This window comes from Microtus pennsylvanicus, chromosome 2 (assembly GCF_037038515.1).
Source record: "Microtus pennsylvanicus isolate mMicPen1 chromosome 2, mMicPen1.hap1, whole genome shotgun sequence".
In the NCBI taxonomy this organism is placed as follows: Eukaryota; Metazoa; Chordata; class Mammalia; order Rodentia; family Cricetidae; genus Microtus; species Microtus pennsylvanicus.
This window is the reverse complement of record NC_134580.1, coordinates 129,714,203-129,734,499: the sequence shown is the minus strand read 5'-3', so window position 1 is coordinate 129,734,499 and position 20,297 is coordinate 129,714,203. Positions and strand designations below refer to the sequence as shown.

The 20,297-nt window shown below is 44.8% G+C and overlaps 1 protein-coding gene across 2 annotated transcripts in view; it reads right to left on the bottom strand.

Moving 5' to 3' along the window:
• Positions 1 to 11,377, bottom strand: part of Cbfa2t2 (CBFA2/RUNX1 partner transcriptional co-repressor 2) — a 97,706-nt gene extending 86,329 nt beyond the window's left edge. For both annotated transcript variants that reach the window (XM_075962622.1, XM_075962623.1), the window contains exon 1: positions 11,208 to 11,377. In XM_075962622.1, coding sequence (XP_075818737.1) covers positions 11,208 to 11,241 — 34 coding nt within the window. In that variant the 5' untranslated portion in view covers positions 11,242 to 11,377. The remainder of the gene's footprint in view (positions 1 to 11,207) is intronic.
• Positions 11,378 to 20,297: the final 8,920 nt, after the last annotated feature.

Below are 20,297 nucleotides of genomic sequence, written 5' to 3'. Positions count from 1 at the left end.
TCACACCTTTTTACTTTCTTGTTCATTTTTGCTGTTAATGTTCTAACCAAAATCAACACACTGCTGAGGTAAACTGCATTCAGGTATCTGACTAGAAAGAGCTAGGAAAGCAACCAATTAGCTCTTCCAAGTCTCACCAGCTGTGTTTTCCTGGTGACAGAGGATCTGTCCACCTGCTCCCACAGATGGTACAGCTGAAGTAAAACACCTGGTTCAGTACAGCCACTCCATGCACACAGACATGCTAGCTATGAAGACAGCAAGCCCAAATCAGTATTTTCATCTTATTATCTACACAGAGACCAAAATCATCTCCCAAATACAAATACTCTAATTTCAAAGTATAATAATAATATCCAAATTGATAACTGATTACCTAGAGTTTTAGTTATTTACCTATCATAACTTTTGGTGGCCAGCCTGATCTACATAGCAAGCACCTGAGCCAGTCAGGGCAATATAGTCAGACCCTTTTTTAAAAAATTAAAAATATAGAAATAAAAATAAGACAAAATCTTTCTTTTAAGATTTATTTATTTATGCCGGGGCCTTTAATCCCAGCACTCAGGAGGCAGAGGCAGATGGGTCTCTGCAAATTCGAGACCAGCCTAGTCTACAGAGCAAGTTCTGGAACAGGCTTCAAAGCTACAGAGAAACCCTGCCTTAAAGAAAAAAAAAATTATTGTTTGATTAATTGATTGTGTATGCAGTGTTCTGCCTGTATGAATGACTGCAGGCCAGAAGAGGGTACAGATCTCATTATAGATGGTTGTAAGCCACCAAGTGGGTGTTGGGAATTGAACTCAGGACCTTTGGAAGATCAGGCAGTGCTCTTAACCTTAGCCATCTCTCCAGTCCCGACAAAATCATTTTTAAATGCCAGGCATAGGCTGGGTAGCACACCTTAAAACCCAGCTCTCAGCAGCAGAGTCAAGTCAATTTCTGTGACTAGTCTACACAGCCAAGCTATACAGAGAAACCCTGTCTCAACAAAACAAAATGACAGGCAGAGTGCCAGAAAGATTGCTCAGCAGTAAAGGTGCTTGTCATCAAGTCTGATGACCTGAATTCCATCCCCTGGAACCACATGGTAAGAAAGAACCAACTCACAGGAACTGTTCTTTGACCTCCACAGGTGGCATCACACCCACTTCAACAAACGTAAAAATGGTTTGAAAAGACTGATCACTACCAGCAAATTCAGGGGCTGGAGAGATGCCTCAGCAGTTAACAGAAATTACTGCTCAAGAGGACCCAAGTTCAGTTCCCAGCACCCATGTGGGGCAGCTCACACACCTGCACTCACATTGCACCTACCAACAGACACACTTAAAACTGCAATTACGGACTAGAGTGCTGAGATTAAACCTGTACACCACCATACCCAGTGATTTATTTCTTGTGCAAATTAAAAATTCATCAGCTGACAGATGATTTCATGTCAGTCACCAGCATATTAAACTGTCACAAATCCCATTCAGTCACAAAACTGAATATGAGATGGCAATATAGCTTTCTGAACTTGCAATACCCAAAAATTCAAATCAAATAGGGAAAACAGGTCCTAGAAAGAAAGATCAGCAGCTAAGAGCACTTACTGTGGGGTGCTGCTGTACACTGGTGAAGCAGTAATCAGAGGGAGCCTCCAAGGCCTGTGCCTGGAAGTGGGATATTGTTTTAGGTTATAGGAAAGAAATGCTTCCTTGTCTCTTAGGTTTACCAGAAACAATTTGAAGAGGATCAATGAATTTTGCACCAAGCCATGATAAAGTCCCAAAACTCCAACCCACTTTCATAACCACAGAGGGTTGTTAGAGAAGACATCGGTATTGTCAAAGCACTTCAAAAAGAAAGAAATCCTGGCACCATCTCGTTTGAGGTGGTTGATGACTGAAAAGAACAAGATCCAAGGGAAGATCCGTTATTTAGTGATTGCCCTGACAGTGGCAAGATGCATCTACACAGTTACTGAAGAAGTCTCTGAAGACCTGTCTTTAAAGACCAGTCTTTAACAAACTTGAACCTAAAAAGGAAAGCCCTTCTAAGAGAAGCAGTTATGAAAGCCAAAACAAAACAGAGCAGAAGTATTTGTGCCTATGCACACACATCACACACATTAAAAGGGGAAGGAGCAAGACGACTACGGATGGACGGATGGACACCTACAAACCACACCTCCAAAATACTCTGAATCTCAGCTGGGCAATGGTGGTGCACTCCTTTAAGGCTGACAGATCTCTGTGAGTTCAAGGGCAGCCTGGTCTACAAAGCTAGTTCCGGACAGTCATGGCAGTTACACAGAGAAATCCTGTCTCGAAAGAATAAAAAATTAAAAAAAAAATCTGAATCTCAAAAAAGGTAGATAGTTGTGAATGCAACTATTTCTAGACCCACTGCTAATATTCTGATCCAAAGCGGTCACCTCCCTCTCTTAGCCTAAATCAGCAATGTCTTACTTCATATTGCAGGTCCCATCCTTGACTCACAAAATGTTTTCTCCAGAAGCAGAGTGATCTCTTCAAGTATAAAATCGTTCAAAACATGTCACCCAACTAACATGTACAATTTTTATGTGTTTTTTTCCAGTCACTTAAAAAAATAAACTTGACGCTGGGCGGTGGTGGCGCACACCTTTATTCCCAGCACTTGGGAGGCAGAGGCAGGCAGATCTCTGTGAGTTCGAGACCAGCCTAGTCTACAAGAGCTAGTTCCAGGACAGGCTCCAAAACCACAGAGAAACCCTGTCTCGAAAAAGCAAAAAAATAAATAAATAAAAATAAATAAACTTGAGCTGGGTGGTGGTGGCGCACACCTTTATTCCCAGCACTGGCGGGGGGGGGGGGGGGAGGCAGGTGGATATCTGTGAGTTCGAGGCCAGCCTGATCTACAACAGCTAGTTCCAGGACAACTAGGACTGCCACACAGGGAAACCCTGTCTCAAAAAACCCAAAATAATAATAATAAATAAACTTGAGGGGGGCTGGAGAGATGTCTCAGAGGTTAAGTAAGAGCACTGACAGCTCTTCCAGAGGTCCTGTGTTCAATTCTCAGCAACTACATGGTGGTTCACAATCATCTATAATGAGATTTGGTGCCCTACATGCCAGAACACTCTATATATAATAAATAAGTCTATCTTTGGAAAAAAAACAATCAAATAAATTTGAGTATGCTGGAGAGATGGCCTAGCTGTTGTAAGTTCTTGGAGCTTTTCTCAGGACCCCAGCTCAGTTCCTAGCACTGAGGCACCTCACAACTCTCCCTAATTCTCAGCACCAGGGAATCCAATGCATCTGGCTTATTTGGGCATCTGCATGTGCATGCGCACACACACCCCTACACATAATTTCAAAACAATAAAAATAGTTGGGCATGGGCTGGAGAGATGGCTCAGTGGTTAAGAGCATTGCCTTGTCTTCCAAAGGTCCTGAGTTCAATTCCCAGCAACCACATGGTGACTCACAACCATCTGTAATGAGGTCTGGTGCCCTCTTCAGGCATGCACGCAGACAGAATATTGTATGCATAATAAATAAATAAACAAATAAATATTTAAAAAAAAAAACAGTTCGGCATGATGGTGCACACATTCGATCCTAGTGCTCAGGAGACAGAGGCGGGTAGATTTCTGTAAGCTGAAGAACAGTCTGGTCTACAGAGTGTGTTCCGGGACAGCAAAGCTACAAAGAAAGACCCTGATTATAAGACCAAAAACTGAAAACAAAAACTATATTTAAAAAACTAAATTTGGGCCAGGCAGTGGTAGCACACGCCTTCAACCCCAGCACTTGGGAGGCAGAGACAGGTGGGTCTCTGTGAGTTCACAGCCAGCCTGGTCTACAAGGGCTAGTTCCAGGACAGGAACCAAAAGCTACGGAGAAACCCTGTCTCAAAAAAATCCAAAAAAAAAAAAAAACAACCCTAAACTTGGGAACATTATGCATATACAAAGGATCAAATCCAGAATGTGTTTATCACTGAACTATATCCCCAACCAAATCGTGATGAATTTAACTTAAAAAGTAAAATAGAATAGAACCAGGAGCATACACACCTTTGATTCCACACTAGGGAAGCTGAGGAAGTGGAACTACCCTTCAGTTCCAGTTCTGGGATACAAGGAAGTCAAGGGTAGCCTGGGCTATATAGACTGTCTTTAAAAAAAAAAACCCTAATTAGGCCGGGCGATGGTGGCACAGGCCTTTAATCCCAGCACTCGGGAGGCAGAGACTGGCAGATCTCTGTGAGTTCGAGATTAGCCTGGTCTACAGAGCTAGTCCCAGGACAGGCTCCAAAGCCACAGAGAAACCCTGTCTCGAAAAACAAAAAACAAACAAACAAAAAAAAAACCTATTTAAAAAAAACAGTAATACAGATACAATCAGGAGCTGTGCACAGTGGTGTATACCTGCAGTGCCAGTATTTGGGTGGAGAACACTTTAATCCACAAATAGGAGACTAGTCCAAATCAGAGTGAACACTTGTCTCAAAAACTAAAATAAAGCCTGAGATTGTTGCACACAGTTGTAACTCATTACCTGGGAGGCAGAAGTGGGAAGATCATAGCACAGAGGCTACACAGCCACTTCCAGGCTAGCGTGGGTTACATAGGAAGGTCCTATCTCAAAAACAGTAAGATTCTGAGGCTATAGTTCAGTGATAAGAGTACTTAACAAACTCAAGGCCTATTAGCACTGTAAAAAAAAAAATTGGCAGGAAAAATGGCTCAGCTGTTAAAGAGTATTGTTGTTATCCCTGAGAAGACTCAGGTTGGTTTCTAGAACCCAAATGGTGGCTCACAACTCAATTGTCTGTAATTCTAGTCCCAAGGGCTAGAAACCAAGATCTTCTGGGCCCCAGGCAAATATATAGTACAAAGAAATACACATAGACTGAACACCATACACATAAACCAAATGATAAAAAAAAAACTAAGATAAGCAGAAGACAGTTGCTCTCTACTGTAACACCAGCATTTGAGAGATTAGAGCAGAAAAGTTGCTACCGAGTTCAGTCTGTGTACTATAGGATGAAACAGCAAACCAACCAACCACTAAAATAGAGAGGATTTGTTTTAGTGGTAGAACCTATTATCTAAGATCCATAAGTTTGACACGTAGCGCCACAATAAGTGTGTATGTGTGGTACGTGTGTGTGTATGCTGTGTGTACTTATATATACAGGTAGGGCTATAACTTTATAAATAAAGCCTTGTGGATGAATAGATGGATGGGGAAAGAGGTCAAACTGATGTTGCTCCTCAAGATCACTGCCTGTGCCAGGCAGCACTGGTACACACCTTTAATCCCTTGAACTCTGGGATCCAGAGGCAGGCTGGATCTCTGAGTTCAAGGCCAGCCTGGTCTACTCAGCTAGTTCTTATACAGCTAAGAGCTGTTACACAGAGAAACTTTGTCTCAAAAAAACAAAACAGTATCCGGCAGTAGTGGCACATGCCTTTAATCCCAGTACTTGGGAAGCAGAGAAAGGCTGATCTACAGAGTGAGTTCCAGGATAGCCAGGGCTGTTACACAGAGAAAAGCCTGTCTCAAAAAAAAAACAAAACAAAAAACTATAAAATAAAAAGTAAAAGGGACACAAGGTACAGCTCAGTGATAAAGTGCTTGCCCAGCATGGACATGGTCCTAGATTTAATTCCCAATACAGCTACTAAATAAATAAATAAACAAAAACATAATCTTAAAAAAACCTGTAGATCAAATCCAACTACAAGTTATTGTTTAATATCCACCCCCTCTTTTTCATTGTTTTTTGAGAGCCCAGGCTGAAATGGCACATGTAATAATCCTCATGCCTCAATATCCCAAATGTTGGGATTAAAGGCGTGTGCTTTTAAACAAATATTGCCTTTAATCCCAGCACTCAGGAGGCAGAGGCAGGCTGAATCTCTGGGTTAAGGCCAGCCTGGTCTACAAAGTGAGTTACAGAACAGCCAGGACTACACAGGAAACCCTTCCTCAAACAATAAAAAATAAAGATAGATAAGGAAGGAAGGAAGGAAGAAAGGAAGGAAGGAAGGAAGGAAGGAAGGAAGGAAGGAAGAAAGGAAGGAAGGAAAGAAAGATGGAAGGAAGGAAAGATGGAAGGAAGGAAAGAAGGAAGGAAGGAAAGATGGAAGGAAGGAAGGAAAGATGGATTAGAGAGGTTAAACTGAATGTGGTAGTTCACTCCTGTAACTTAATTCCTGCGTAAAACTAAAAGAAAAGGAGAAAAGAGGACTTGTTTCTGCCTGTCACTTCTGAAGGCTGACACCACTTTTCTAGAAAGAAACAAAGTACTGAAGACGAGGAAAACTTTTCTCATTTTCATTGTGCAGAAAAATACAACTGGTATATTAGCTTTTATGGGATGGGGGTGGCAGTGGTGGTCAGGAGTGTTGTGAATTCCAGGAAAATGTGGGCGTGTTTACTGTTGCTCTAGGGATATGAGATCTAAATGAATAAATCTGTGCTATGTGAATGTTTGTTCTCATGTGGTTTTTAAAAATTAAAAGCAGGCAAGACCTCTACATGATGATCAAAATAAAGGAATGAGGCAAAAAAAAATTTTTTTAAAGAGAAAAGGTCAAAATTGTGTGTCAAGGCATGTGTGCATGCCTGATAGTAACATTTCAGTTGAGCTGCTGGAGTTTAGATTACATATTTGTTGCCATCAGCTAATTTAATTTAAAGTCTGCCAATTCCAGAGCTATAAATTCAGAATTTTACATTGGTCATTGTGAATTTTGCTTTAATTTCTGCATTTAATTATAGCAATTCAAAACAGAAGGGAGAACCAAATCCTTTTAGTTCTTCATTTGGCTTCCCCCATCTTAAGACAGAGTCTGACTACACAGCACAGAGAGGCCTCAAAACCTCCATCCTACCTCAGCCTTCCAAAAAGTGGGATTACAGGCACCTATCACCATGCCCAGCAAGAGTCAAATCTTTGCTTTGTTTTTATTGATCCAGGGTTTCTCCTTGTAGCCCTGGCTGTCCTGGCACTCACTCTGTAAATCAGGCCTGGCTAAATTATTGTTTAATATCCACCACTACCGCCCTTTGTTATTTTTTTTTTGAGACAGAACCCAGGCTGGCCTGGCACTTACAATATTTCTCCTGCCTCAATGTCCCAAATGCTGGGATTACAGGTGTGTGCTATTATACAAATACTGCCTTTTCTTTCCCATTCATCTCTAGAGTAATTCTGGCAATCCTGTTCAGGCATGGGGGGCTTCTGTTTCTAAACTTGGCACCTGAAAAGTGAGTCGGGAAGATGAGGAGTTTGAAATCAGCATGAGTTATGCTGAAAGTAGGAGTTTAGGGTAATCCAGTCAGGGAGGAGGAATACCAATAAAAAGGAGTAGGAACATAATCTGACCATCTCAGAGGTAAAAAGTAACTAAATCAACCCGAAAATGGGTGCAAACCAGCAGTGGACCTGGAGTAGAGAACAGAAAGTACTTAGGTGTTCATCCTCATCAGGATCTCTTTGGGGCATTTTCATGTCTCTGTTATGCTGATAGCTCTATGCCACATAAGGGAAAGGTTTCTCAAGAGGACAAGTCTTGCCAGGCGGTGGTGGCACAGGCCTTTTATTTCAGCATTCGGGAGGCAGAGGCAGGTGGATCTCTGTGAGTTCAAGGCCAACCTGGTTTACAAGAGCTAGTTCTAAGACAGGCTCCAAAGCTACAGAGAAACCCTGTCTCGAAAAACCAAAGAGGACAAGTCTTATTCTTACACCCTTACATCTTTTTATAGTAATGAATGCCAGCCTGGTTTACAATGCAAATTCCATTTTTTTTTTGAGACAGGGTTTCTCTGTTTAATAGTTCTAGCTGTCCTAAAACCAGGTCTGTAGACTAAGCTGGCCTTGAACCCACAGGTATCTACCTTTCCCTGCCTCTCCAGTGCTGGGATTAAAGGCATTGTGCCAACCTAGTTGGTATACTTTTTTTCAAGTGTATGAGTCAAGGGGTAAGAACCACTATAAAATGATCTCCATCCCAATGGCACCAGGATTAAGAGGCCCTGGCTGCTGTTGTGGTTGTTTGACTAGCACTGCCAGGAAAAAAATAAAGCGTAAAATATTCATGCATTGTAGCCAAACTTAGCCATTCATCCCAATGGCATGAACACCAAAGGACAAAGTGTTACCTACAGTTATTTCCCTAGGGACTCTTGACTGAGGACTGAGTTCTTTCCTTCTTTCTTTCCCCAGGACTATAGTTAAAAACACTGGCCAGGGCCGGGAGGTGGTGGCGCATGCCTTTAATCCCAGCACTCAGGAAGCAGAGGCAGGCAGATCTCTTAATTCAAGGCCAGTCTGGTCTACAAGAGCTAGTCTCAGAACAGCCAAGGATGCAAAGAAAAATGCTGTCTTGAAATACGAAAGAAAGAAAGAAAGAAAGAAAGAAAGAAGGAAGGAAGGAAGGAAGGAAGGAAGGAAAGAAAGAAAGAAAGAAAGAAAGAAAGAAAGAAAGAAAGAAAGAAGAGAGAGAGAGAGAGAGAGAAGAAAACTGTAGGCAAACTTCTGGAGCAGCAGATGGTCAACATCGAGCCACTGAAAGGACACATGCCTGTAATGCCATAGCTCTGAAGAAGCTGAGCAGGAGGTAGGCCTGGCCTAGGCCATGGTTATTGTAAGATCCTATTTTAATGAAAGAAAGCACTCAAACAAACACATTTCAGTGTAATTTTTTAAAAAATTTATTTATTATATATACAGCATTCTGCCTGCACATATGCCTGTACTACAGGCAAGAAGAAGGCCCCAGATCTCATTGCAGATGGTTGTGAGCTACCATGTGGTTGCTGGGAATTGAACTCAGAAAGAGATGCCAGTGCTCCTAACCTCTGAGCCATCTCTCCAGCCCCAGCGTAATTTATTAAATGATTCTGAACTAAAGTAAAAGTCGAGTAGGATATGACAGTGAACATCTGTATTCCCAGTATTCAGGAACGAGGCAAGATTAAGAGTTGGAGGTCATGCCAGGCATAGAGTCACACATCACACGCCTTTGATCCCAGCACTTGGGGAGACGGAGGGAGGCAAATCTCTGTGAGTTCCAGGCCAGCCTGGTCTACAGAGCAAGTTCCAGAACAACTAAGGCTATTACACAGAGAAGCCCTGTCTCAAAAAGAGAAAAAGAAAAAAAAGAAAAAAGAAAGAAAGAACGAAAGAAAGAAAGAAACTTAGTTATATAACACACCAAAAAGTGGTACTTCTTGGCTTTTGTTGTTTTTCCAGACAGCCTCCCTGCATAGCTTGGGCTGACCTCAAACTCACATCTCCCTGCCTGAGCCTCCTGAGTGCTGGGATTACATAGGCTTTCACCATACTCAACATGGAAATTTCTTAGGTCAGCTGGACCAAGTGACACTTGCCTGTATTCTTAGCTACTGTACAACTGAGAGAGAATTATAAGTTGGCTGGGCAACTTAGTAAAATCCAATCTGAAAATAAAGAAGGCTGGGATACAATTCAGTATACAGCATAAAGTATAAGGCCCTAAATCCAATTCCCAATACTGCTAAGTAAATAAATTTAAATTCAGATAAAAGGTTGTTTCAGCCGAGCTGTGGTGACACATGCCTTTAATCCTAGAACTCAGGAGGCAGAGGCAGGTAGCTCTGAGTTCAAGGCCAGCCTGGTCTACAATAGCTAGTTCTAGGACAGGCTCCAAAGCTACAGAGAAACCCTGTTTCAAAAAACCAAAACAAACAAAGGATGTTCCACTTTCCAAATATAATGGAATCTTTGCCAGACCTAAGGTTTACCTGGTCTGCCTCCACCATACCATCATAAGCAGCAACAGTACAGGACTACGAAGGGATTATCGGGTGAATCTATCTTGTATTTCTTCAATGTGGATGAGTGCCCAAGAATGAGGCTGTATAAAAACCTCCCTTTTAAGTGCTCAAGAACAAGGCTCTGGGAGTAGGGCACAGAGTTCTCAATACCTCTCATTTTATCTCCTGCACAATGGACATGCTCAAATAACTCATTTTAGTCTTCATTTACTTCTTAGGTTTTTTTATGTTTTTTTTTTTTTTGAGACAGGGCCTCACTATATAGCCCTGACTGGCCTGGTACTGGCTGTGTAGATCAAACTCAGTGATCCACCTGCCCCAAAAGTGCCTCAAAAACCTCTTTTTAGGGTGTCATTCAGCATCAACAAAGGAAAATCCACAGAACAGTTTACGTGAGTCTCCTCTCAAACTCAAATCCAGAATCTACTTTGTTGCCATATCCTCCCGGCCTAGAGTGATACTTTGTACTTAAGAGATGATTTAATAAATATTAAATGAATCGAATGCAATACGCCTGCTGCTCAAGTAATGTTGACTATTACTGCTATTTTAATGACAATTAAGTTTTTATTGTTCTTATTAAATGATACAATCCCTCCTGCAAGGATCTTACAATTCTAGAAAAACATCGGATACATGAAAGGGCAAAACGGGGGTAAGAATAAAAACACAACTCGGTGACCCTGTAGGACTAGGCAAAGACATCTAAAAAAAATACACAACTAAATCCTAATTTCAGACTTTTCCGAGGTGCACACAGAATGGTTTATCACACTTCTGTGATGTGCAACTGTGTGTGGAGGGCAATCTACTGGGCTCACTAAACCCAACTACAGCAATTCACAGAACGTTCCTCACAACCCAATTTTCAGACAGAGCAACTGAGACTCCTCCAGGATCGCCAAGGTCACAGCCTGTACACGGGGGAAGCCGGGATGTGAACCCAAGCTGTCCGACCCCAGAGCCTGCACTCAACAGGCCCCTCCGGAACACCAGTCCCGCGTCTTCCAACATCTACCACACGTCGCTCCAAATCCAGCGTGCCTACGGTTTCCCCGGACCGGACTTTCGGCCCCAATGCCGCGAAAACAAAACAATACTTCTCTCGCGGCCAGTCCACAGGGCGCCCGCCAGGCCTGATATCCAAGGCCGCTCCGCACAGTCCCGCTAGCACCCGGAGCCCCGCGCCCCGCCGCGCCGCATGAAGCATCGGGGTGGTCCCGAGAGCCCGCGAAGGCCAGGAGAGTCGCGTGACCTTGGATATAGCACCCTACTCCCGGCCTCAGTTTCCCCGCGCGGGCCTCCCACCGGGGGCCTCTGCGGAGCCTAGCGCCTATGGAGCAGCAGGCCCCTCCACACACACCCCTCAGCCTCCCGCCTTCCCGCTCCACTTACGCTGGAAGGCGGCTGCTCCGGGGACGCCCACCATCGCGGAACGCAGCCTGCCGCGAGCGCCACCCGCTTCGACCCACCGCCCGAGTCCTCCGCAGGCGCAGGCCGGGACCTGCACCCGCCGAACTCGCCCGCACCAGCGCCGCCGCCGCCGTTAGGCCGCGCACCGCCCCGCCCCCCGGACGGCCCCGGCACGCCCCCGCCGCGCACTCCCGCGCCCCGACCAACGCACGCGGAAGCCCGGCCTGAGGGCGCTCACGCGAAGCACCGCCTCCCGGCCCGGCCCGCCCCTTCCGCACCAGGCTGCGTCCTATCCTGGAGCGGCCTGCACCTCAGACCCGCCTCCCGCGCGCAGCGAGCGGCCGGCACGTAATCACCGTCTCCGAGCTCCAGACTTCCGGATGTGGCCTGGGCGGCCACTTAGGGGCGGGGGCGGGGTCCTGGGGCGGGGCTTCGGGGGAGGGCGTCTTCAGGTGCAGGCCTCGATGCCTTTATGGTTGTATTGGGTGGCAAGTTGTTCTTCTCCCCCCTTTTATTTGCTTGTTTGTTTTTACATTGATTTATTGCGTTTGTGTGCGTGTATGTGTTTGGGCGCGTGCATTCCAAGGTGTGCGTGTGACTGTCAGAGGACAAGTTGGGGGCATGCCCTCCTTCCACCCTATTGGTCCAGCTGATCAAACTTCATGCATCAGGCTTGTAGCAAGCATCTTTGCCAGCTGAGCCATCTCGCAGCAAACCCTTTTTAGGCTATAGGAATCTAAATGTTTAATATAACTAATAGCTGTCATAATTGATTTCTGTATTGTGGGGTTTTGTGTGTTTGTGGGAAGAGTAGCACATATATATATATATATATATATGTTGTAAAAAATTACAACATATGTATATGTGTGTATTGTGATTTTTTTTTGGTCTATTTTTGGTTTTTCGAGACGGTTTCCCTATGTAGCCCCAGCTCTCCTGGGATTTGCTCTGTAGACCAGGCTGGCCTCAAACTCAAGAGATCCGCTGCCTCTGCTAGGATTTAAAGGTGAAGGCAAGCATCACCCTCAACCTGTTTCACTTTGTGGAAACAAGATCTTAATGTACGTTTGGCAGGCTTGAACTCACTCACCTAGACCAGGCTATCCTTGAACCTTAAGCCATACTCCTGCCTCTGCCTCCCAAATGCTGTGTTACAACACCAACAGGCCTCATAAGTTGTTTTGTTTCCAATAAGGGTTCTGTTTTGTATCTCTAGCTGGCCTGGAACACACCGTGTAGTTCATGATGGTCTGGAATGCTCACCAATCTGCCTTCCTCAGCCTCCCAAGTTGGATTAAAAATAGGCACCACTAGCCAGTCTTCAAAGGCATCTCAAAAACCAAAAAGAAAAAAAGAAAATCAAAACAAGCAAACAAACTCATAGTAAACAAAGAAAGTACTCTGACAAATCCCAAGGTCCAAATCAGGAGCAGAAGGAGAGAGAACACGAGCAAGGAACTCAGGACCACGAGGGGTGCACCCACACACTGAGACAATGGGGATGTTCTATCGGGATAAAACCAGACTCGCTGCACATAGCGGGCAATGAGGACTACTGAGAACTCAAGAACAATGGCAATAGGTTTTTGATCCTACAGCATGTTCTGGCTTTGTGGGAGCCTAGGCAGTTTGGATGCTGACCTTACTAGACCTGGAAGGAGGTGGGAGGTCCTTGGACTTCCCACAGGGCAGGGAACCCTGACTGCTCTTCGGGCTGATGAGGGAGGGGGAGTTGATTGGGGAAGGGGGAGGGAAATGGGAGGCGGTGGTGGGGAGGAGGCAGAAATCTTTAATAAATAAATAATAAAATTAAAAAAAAGAAAGTACTCTGACTGTAGGATGTTACTTTGAGCTACTCTGCCATTCTGTCTCTCAAAGACTCAAAATTATATTTCAGGAATTATTCAATGTTTCAAAAATTATAATCCAGAAATTACAACTAAAATGAAGGGGCTAGAGCTATGATTCACTGGTTAAGAGCACTGGCTGCTCTTTCAGAGGACCCAGGTTCAATTTCCGGCACCCATATGGCAGCTCATAACTGTCTGTAGCTCTAGTTCCAGAGACCCCACACCCTCACACAGACGTACATGCAGGCAAAATACAACACCAGTGCACATAAAAGAAAAATTTAAGAAGATAACAAAAATGAAGCCAGCCTGGCATGGGGGGTTGTAATCCCAACCCTTGAGAAACTGAAGCAAAAGAAATGCCAATTCAAGACCAGCCTGGGCCACGCAGTGAGAACCGGGTCTCAATAAAACAAGGTCAGAAGTGGTGGCCCACAGCTGTCTAGCAGCAGCACTTGCGCAGTGGAAGCAGGAGGTTCAAGGTTATTCTCACCAATAGAATGAGTTCAAGGCCAACTGGGTGAACTGCAGTGACATTTGCCAGGTGAAGTGGTACACACACACACACACACACACACACACACACACACACACCATCCCAACAATCAGGAGGCAGAATCAGACAGTTCGAGTTTGAGGTCAGCCTGATCTACACAGCACAGGACAGCCAGGGATACACAGAGAAACCCCGTCTCAAACAAACAAAAAGTTATAGGTTCAGATAGACCTAAGAAATGGAAATTGCTTGTTCATTCGTTTGTTTGTCGTTTTTTGTTTGTTTGTTTGTTTGTTTGTTTTATAAGATTATCACTCTGTTTCCCAGACTGGCCTGGAACTAACTGTTCACAAGTCCCTTGTCAACCTCCCAAATTCTGGGATTCCAGATCTGATCACACTAGCTGGATGTTTTTCTTCTTCCTTCCCCCACTCCCCTCCGTGTTTGTCTTCAGTGACAAGAAGAGTAAAGATGGGCAGGCAGAGAGAAGTACATGCTGCCTGCCATCTGCCCAGGCCCTGCCACTTCCGCTAGTGAGTTATAAACTCAAGGCCAGACCAGCTGACAGTGAGAGAAACCACTTAAAGACCCGTGGATTAACTTCTTCTAAGTAATGTTCCTTGTTGAACACTGCTGGCACTTTATTTACTTATGTATTTATTTATGATAGTGGTGGTTGGTTGGTTGGCTTGTGGATTGGTCCTGAGATGGGATTTCCTATACCTGACACTGGGCTAGAACTCCTTACTGTGTACTCTAGGAAGAGAACGCCTTTGAATGCCTTATCCTCTTAGGCTTTACTTCCCAAGTTCTGAAGTAGACATACTATCAGGCCCAGATTTTCGTCATTATTATTATTATGTTTGATCATGGTTTCCCCATATAGCTCTGGCTGGCTTACTACTTGCCATGTGGCTCAGGATCGGGAATTCACAGCCATCCCTGTTTCAGTCTCCTAAAGAATTACGGGGGTGTTCCACTGCACCCAACTCCTTCACACTCCAAAGCCTACCTATGTAATTGAGAAATATTTGCTGTGAGTGTGACTCTTCAGAAAAACGAACCCTTTCTCCAAAAGGTCGGTGGTGGCGCACGCCTATAATCCCACCATTTGGAAGGCAGAGGCAGGTGGATCTCTGTGCCTTTGAGGCCAGCCTCATCTACAAAGTGAGTTCTGGGACAGCCAGAGCTGTTACACAGAGTAACCCTGTCTCGAAAAACAAAAAGAAGATTACGAAGAAAATGAATCACCTTAAAAACATTTTTTTTTTTTTTTTTTGGTTTTTCGAGACAGGGTTTCTCTGTGGCTTTGGAGCCTGTCCTGGAACTAGCTCTTGTAGACCAGGCTGGTCTCGAACTCACAGAGATCCACCTGCCTCTGCCTCCCGAGTGCTGGGATTAAAGGCGTGCGCCACCACCGCCCGGCTTAAAAACATTTTTCTTTTTTTTTTTTTTTTTTTTTTTTTTTCGAGACAGGGTTTCTCTGTGGCTTTGGAGCCTGTCCTGGAACTAGCTCTGTAGACCAGGCTGGTCTCGAACTCACAGAGATCCGCCTGCCTCTGCCTCCCGAGTGCTGGGATTAAAGGCGTGCGCCACCACCGCCCGGCTTTAAAAACATTTTTCATCTTAAGACAGTTTCATTAGTCTGAGGAGCTGGTTTCAGAATAATTTTGTAGTTCAGTCTAGGCTTAAACTCTATTTTTTTTAAAAAATAATTTATTTATTGTGGATTGATGTTTTGGTCCTCTAGAACTGGAGTTAGAGATAGTTGTGAGCCACATGTGGGTGCTAGAATTGAACCCAGGTCCTCTGGAAGAGCAGCCAGTGCTCTTTTAACCACTGAACCATCTCTCCAGCCCTAGGCTTAAACTTTTAATCCTCCTGCCTTAGCCACGTTAGTGCTGGTATTGCAAAGCTGCGATGCCACATGTGAAATAGAGATCAGGATGGTCCTGTTTTATCTACCACTTAATTTGATAGGCTTTATCAAATTTAATCAGAAGCATATGTACCCAAAGGTATATGGGAACTATATCAGAGAAACCAGACCCCAAAACTTATCAAACACACCAGACCAAGGAATGATGCAACTCCTTCCTGGGTCATACAACGGGGGGGGGGGGGGGGGGGGAGCTCCTACGATTGGATAAGACTTTACCCATCATCAAGCTATCTCCAAGCAATAACTTCCTGATTCTGTCCCCAGTACTCCAGGGGTTTTAGCTTATATGATCTGCTTGACAAAGTCAACTCAAGTTATCTTTTCTGGAGACCTAGTAATCTTAGAACTCACTCACCAACCGCACCACCACGTTACCACCTGTCCCATATTTTAAGACAGAATCTACTGGGGCTGAAGAGATGGCTCAGTGGTTAAGAGTACTGACTGCTCTTCCAAAGGAGCTGGGTTCAATTCCCAGCAGCCACATGGTTGCTCACAACTGTCTGTAACTCCAGTTCCAAGGGATCCAACACCATCACACAGACATATATGCAGGCAAAACACAAATGCACATCAAATAAGAATAAATTGAATAAACAGAATCTACTAGTGCAGCCCTGCTGAATAAACAGATAGTAACTATAATCCAGCAGGCTGACCTAGAATTTAATGCGCTTGCCTCTGCCTCTCAAATACTGGAATTACAAATGTGAAATACTCCCCCACCGCCCTCTGTTTAGCATCTGGAACCACCCCAGAGCTTCAACAGCCCATACTGGAACTATTGCAACATTAGTTGTTATATTAACCTAAGCACCTGCAATAACTCTGCTAGCATCTCTCAGCTCCCTGCCTTATGTCTTTCCTAAGGCACCTTTTAACCCTGTGGCCTCTTTAACCCATTGTTGGCCATTCTGTAATATAATCCTTGTGTGTATTATATGATCTGAAAATTAGCGTCAGTAATTAAGATTGGACCAGGGGTGGTTATCTTTGCCCTTTAAGCCCATCACTTTTTAGGCAAAGGCAGGCAGATCTCTGTGAATTTAAGGCCAGCCTGGTCAACATAGAGAATTCTAGGTCTGCCAGGGTTATATAGAGAGACTAAACAAATAATAATAATAATAAAGGTTGAAAAAAAACCTATATTTGCCAATGGTTAGAAGAACTAAAGAAAACCCAGACTATTAGACAAATTCGAGGCTGCAGAAATAGTCTAGTGGTAGAAAGCTTGCTTAGCATGCATAAGAACCTGTGTTCAATCCTTGAAACCACAAAAAGAAAAAGCATTTGCCAGGTATGGTGGTACATGTGCGTTCAATCCAGGAGGCACTGGGCAAGGTGGACAGGCTTCCCTGCTGCCTGTTTGAAGATCAAAGAATGGTTTCTGGAGCCTGAGGCAAAAGAAAACATAAAAAGTTTCAGTTCAGCCCTAAGGACTCTGGTTTACACCCCCAACACACACATACATACACACAGAGACATGCAACACCCCCTTCCTTCTAAACAAATGTGTCAGACATTCTTAGATTTCTTTTTCCCCCTGAAACAGGGTTTCTCTGTATTTTCTGGAGCTTGCTCTGTGTCCCAGACTAGACTTGAACTCACAGAGATTCACCTGTTTCTGCCTCCTAAGAGCTGGGATTAAAGGCCTGCACTACCACTGCCCAGCACAGACGCTCTTAAAGGAGAAAGATCCAGAAAGTCAGAGTCTCCTCAAAGAAAGTATAAAAGGCTCACTTATGCAGGACAGGGTGTGGCAGACCTTGTCTATACAATTGAATCTCCCAGGGTGCTTGCCTTGTAAAATGGGCTCAAAGTGAGAGAAATTTTTTTATTCTGTCAGAGGTAGCTAGCCTTGCCAGACGAGAGGCAGGGAATCCCAACATTTGAGAGACAGAGGCAGGTAGATCTCTGTGAGTTCCAGGCCAGCCTGGGTTACACAAAGAAAGCCTGTTTCAAAAAACAAACAAAAAAGGTTGCAAGGTTGCTAACCTTCCAAGGACCAATATTATTCCATAATTCTCTACCACCTTGTAAAACTTTTATGTAAATCTTTTAAATCTCCCTACGTGGTAAAATTTTCATTTACACAAAGTACCCCCATTATTTGCTATGCTAGGGTATCCCAGAGCCTTGAGCACGCTAGGCAAACACTCTACCACCATTCCACACCTCCTGTCACTGGACACCAGAGACTGTCCTCAGCATTGGGGATACAATAGTCTTAGACAAAATCCCTGCCCCACGGGGCATCTTATTTTTCAAGACAGGGTTTCTCTGTTTAGCTCTAACTATCCTGGAACTTGCTCTAAAAACCAGGCTGGTCGGGAGGCAGAGGCAGGTGGATCTCTGTGAGTTCAAGACCAGCCTGGTCTACAGAGCTAGTTCCAGGACAGGCTCCAAAGCCACAGAGAAACCCTGTCTTGAAAAACCAAAAAAAAAAAAAAAACAAAAAAAAAAAACAGGCTGGTCTGGAACTCAGAGATCCACCTGCCTCTGCTTCCTGAGTTCTGGGATTAGAGGTGTGCACCACCACTAGGCTAAGAGAGTCTTTTCTAAGGTGCTGGCACTTATAACACTGAAACCTAAAGAAGATAACAGATGCCAAGTTTGGAGAGAGTAGTAGGAACTGAAGGCCCTGAGGCAGGACCATTCATAGAACACAAAGGAAACTGGTAAAGGGCCAAAGACTTGGAAGGGAACTAGAGATAGTGTGGGATCTGTTGCACCTTAATAAGGACTTTAGCTTTGTTCTAAGTCAGTTTTGCAGCCACCAGATAGTTTGAGATCTCTCCTATGGGAGAGAGCATACTAGAGAAGGCGAAGGCGGGATACTGCTAGAGTAATGCTCAAAGCCGGGTAGAGCTGTTGGGATTTGAAAAGTGAATGGATTTCAGATCTATTTTGAAGGTGGAGGCCAAGGATTTATGTGGGACACCAGAATGGTAGCTGGGCATAATGGCCAGTCAGCACTCAGGAGACTGAGGCAGGAGGATTACAGTATGTTTAAGGCCAGCCAAAACTATAGTGAGACCCTATCTCAAGCAAAACAAAATAAAAGATTTGAAGCCTGAATATCTGGAAGGATGGAGTAGCCACCTGCTGAGCCGGGATTAGCAGGAGCAGGGTTTAGGCTTGGTACAATTTCGGATGGCAAGAGATGGCCACATGCTATAAAGATATCACTGTTGTGGTTGCTGAGCCCTTGCTTCTCTCCAGAGGTGAGGTGGGGCCACAGTGGATGTGGGCTGCCTCTAACCTGAAATAGGCTAGACAAGACCCACACTTGCTTTCCGCAGCTTGTGCTGCAGCTGGGCCTTAGCCCTTGGCAGATTGCCAGTCCTCCCCCCCCCTCCTCCCAGCGCATTCCATCTGGCACACCTTCCCCAGGTGTCAGCTGTGCTGTAAACCGCTCATCCCAGAGGGAGGGGTGACCTTAAACTGCCTGTGAGTGGGGGGCGGGGGGGGGGGGAGACGACGACGACGACAGGGTTCGTACACAGTTCCCTAAACCCTTCCTTCCTCACTCACCTTCGGGCACTGGAGGCTCCAGCTGAGGCCAAAGACGAGGTTGGGTGCAGTTGTTTGCTTTATAAGAACAATAATTGAGCCCACCCCATTGGTGCTCCAGGGCACGGCTCCACACCTGTTCTCCACCCTCTGTCCAGGTGCAAGCCTGCCCTGCAGAGAACAAAAGAACACCTACTCACCAAGGTCATTACCTTGATGGGGGTAGGGAGGAGGGCTGGAGAAGGAAGACCTCTATTCGAGAAAGAGAAATTAGTTGAATTAAAAGGTTTGAGTCAGCCTCAGCCAGCAGAACTTTCTGAAATGGGTAATTTTTTTTTATTTATTTATTTTTTTTTTGGTTTTTCGAGACAGGGTTTCTCTGTGGCTTTGGAGCCTGTCCTGGCACTAGCTCTTGTAGACCAGGCTGGTCTCGAACTCACAGAGATCCGCCTGCCTCTACCTCCCAAGTGCTGGGATTAAAGGCGTGCGCCACCACTGCCCGGCTGAAATGGGTAATTTTTACCCATACTGCCTAGTATGAGAGTCCCTATAGGTTTGGTTTCTTTATTTATTTTTAGACAGGTCTCGCTATGTAGTCCTGTATGACCTGGAAACACGCACTCTGGCCTCGACATGTGAGGCACGTGACAGTCCTCTTGCCACTGCCTCCTAAGTGCTGAGATTGCTGGTGTGTGTGTGTGTGTGTGTGTGTGTGTGATAATGGAATTCAGGGCCTATGCACTTACACAGCTACACTCCCAGCCCTTACATGTGGCTATTGAGCATTTAATATGTGGCTGCCAGGCTAGAGATGGAGCTCTGGAGCTAGCCTGGATTACATTGAGACCCTGGAATAAAAAAAAAAAGCAAAAAAGGCAAATAAGATACTCTATGTGCATTTGGTGCCTATAACTGAGGCACCAAAGTACTAAACTTAACTTTAGTTTAAATAGCCAAAAGTGCCTAGTGGCCCAAGATTTGGACAGCACACCCGTCCTGTTATCACAGATAGCTGGAGGTAGAGGCAGGAGTTGCACAGGGAGTTCCAAACCAGCCCAGGTTACAAAATCGAATTACCGGCATAAACAAACCCAAAGGACTGGTCGGGCTCTACAGCAGCCAAGCCCTCCACAAGAGAATGGGCTATGCAAATTGCAAAGAATGCAAATCAGTCAACTGATTTGAGGGACAAAAGCCCAGACCCTGTAATCGCACTAGGATTCTCCCTGGGCTACGCGCAAGACGAGAGACAGGGAGGGTCCAGGGAG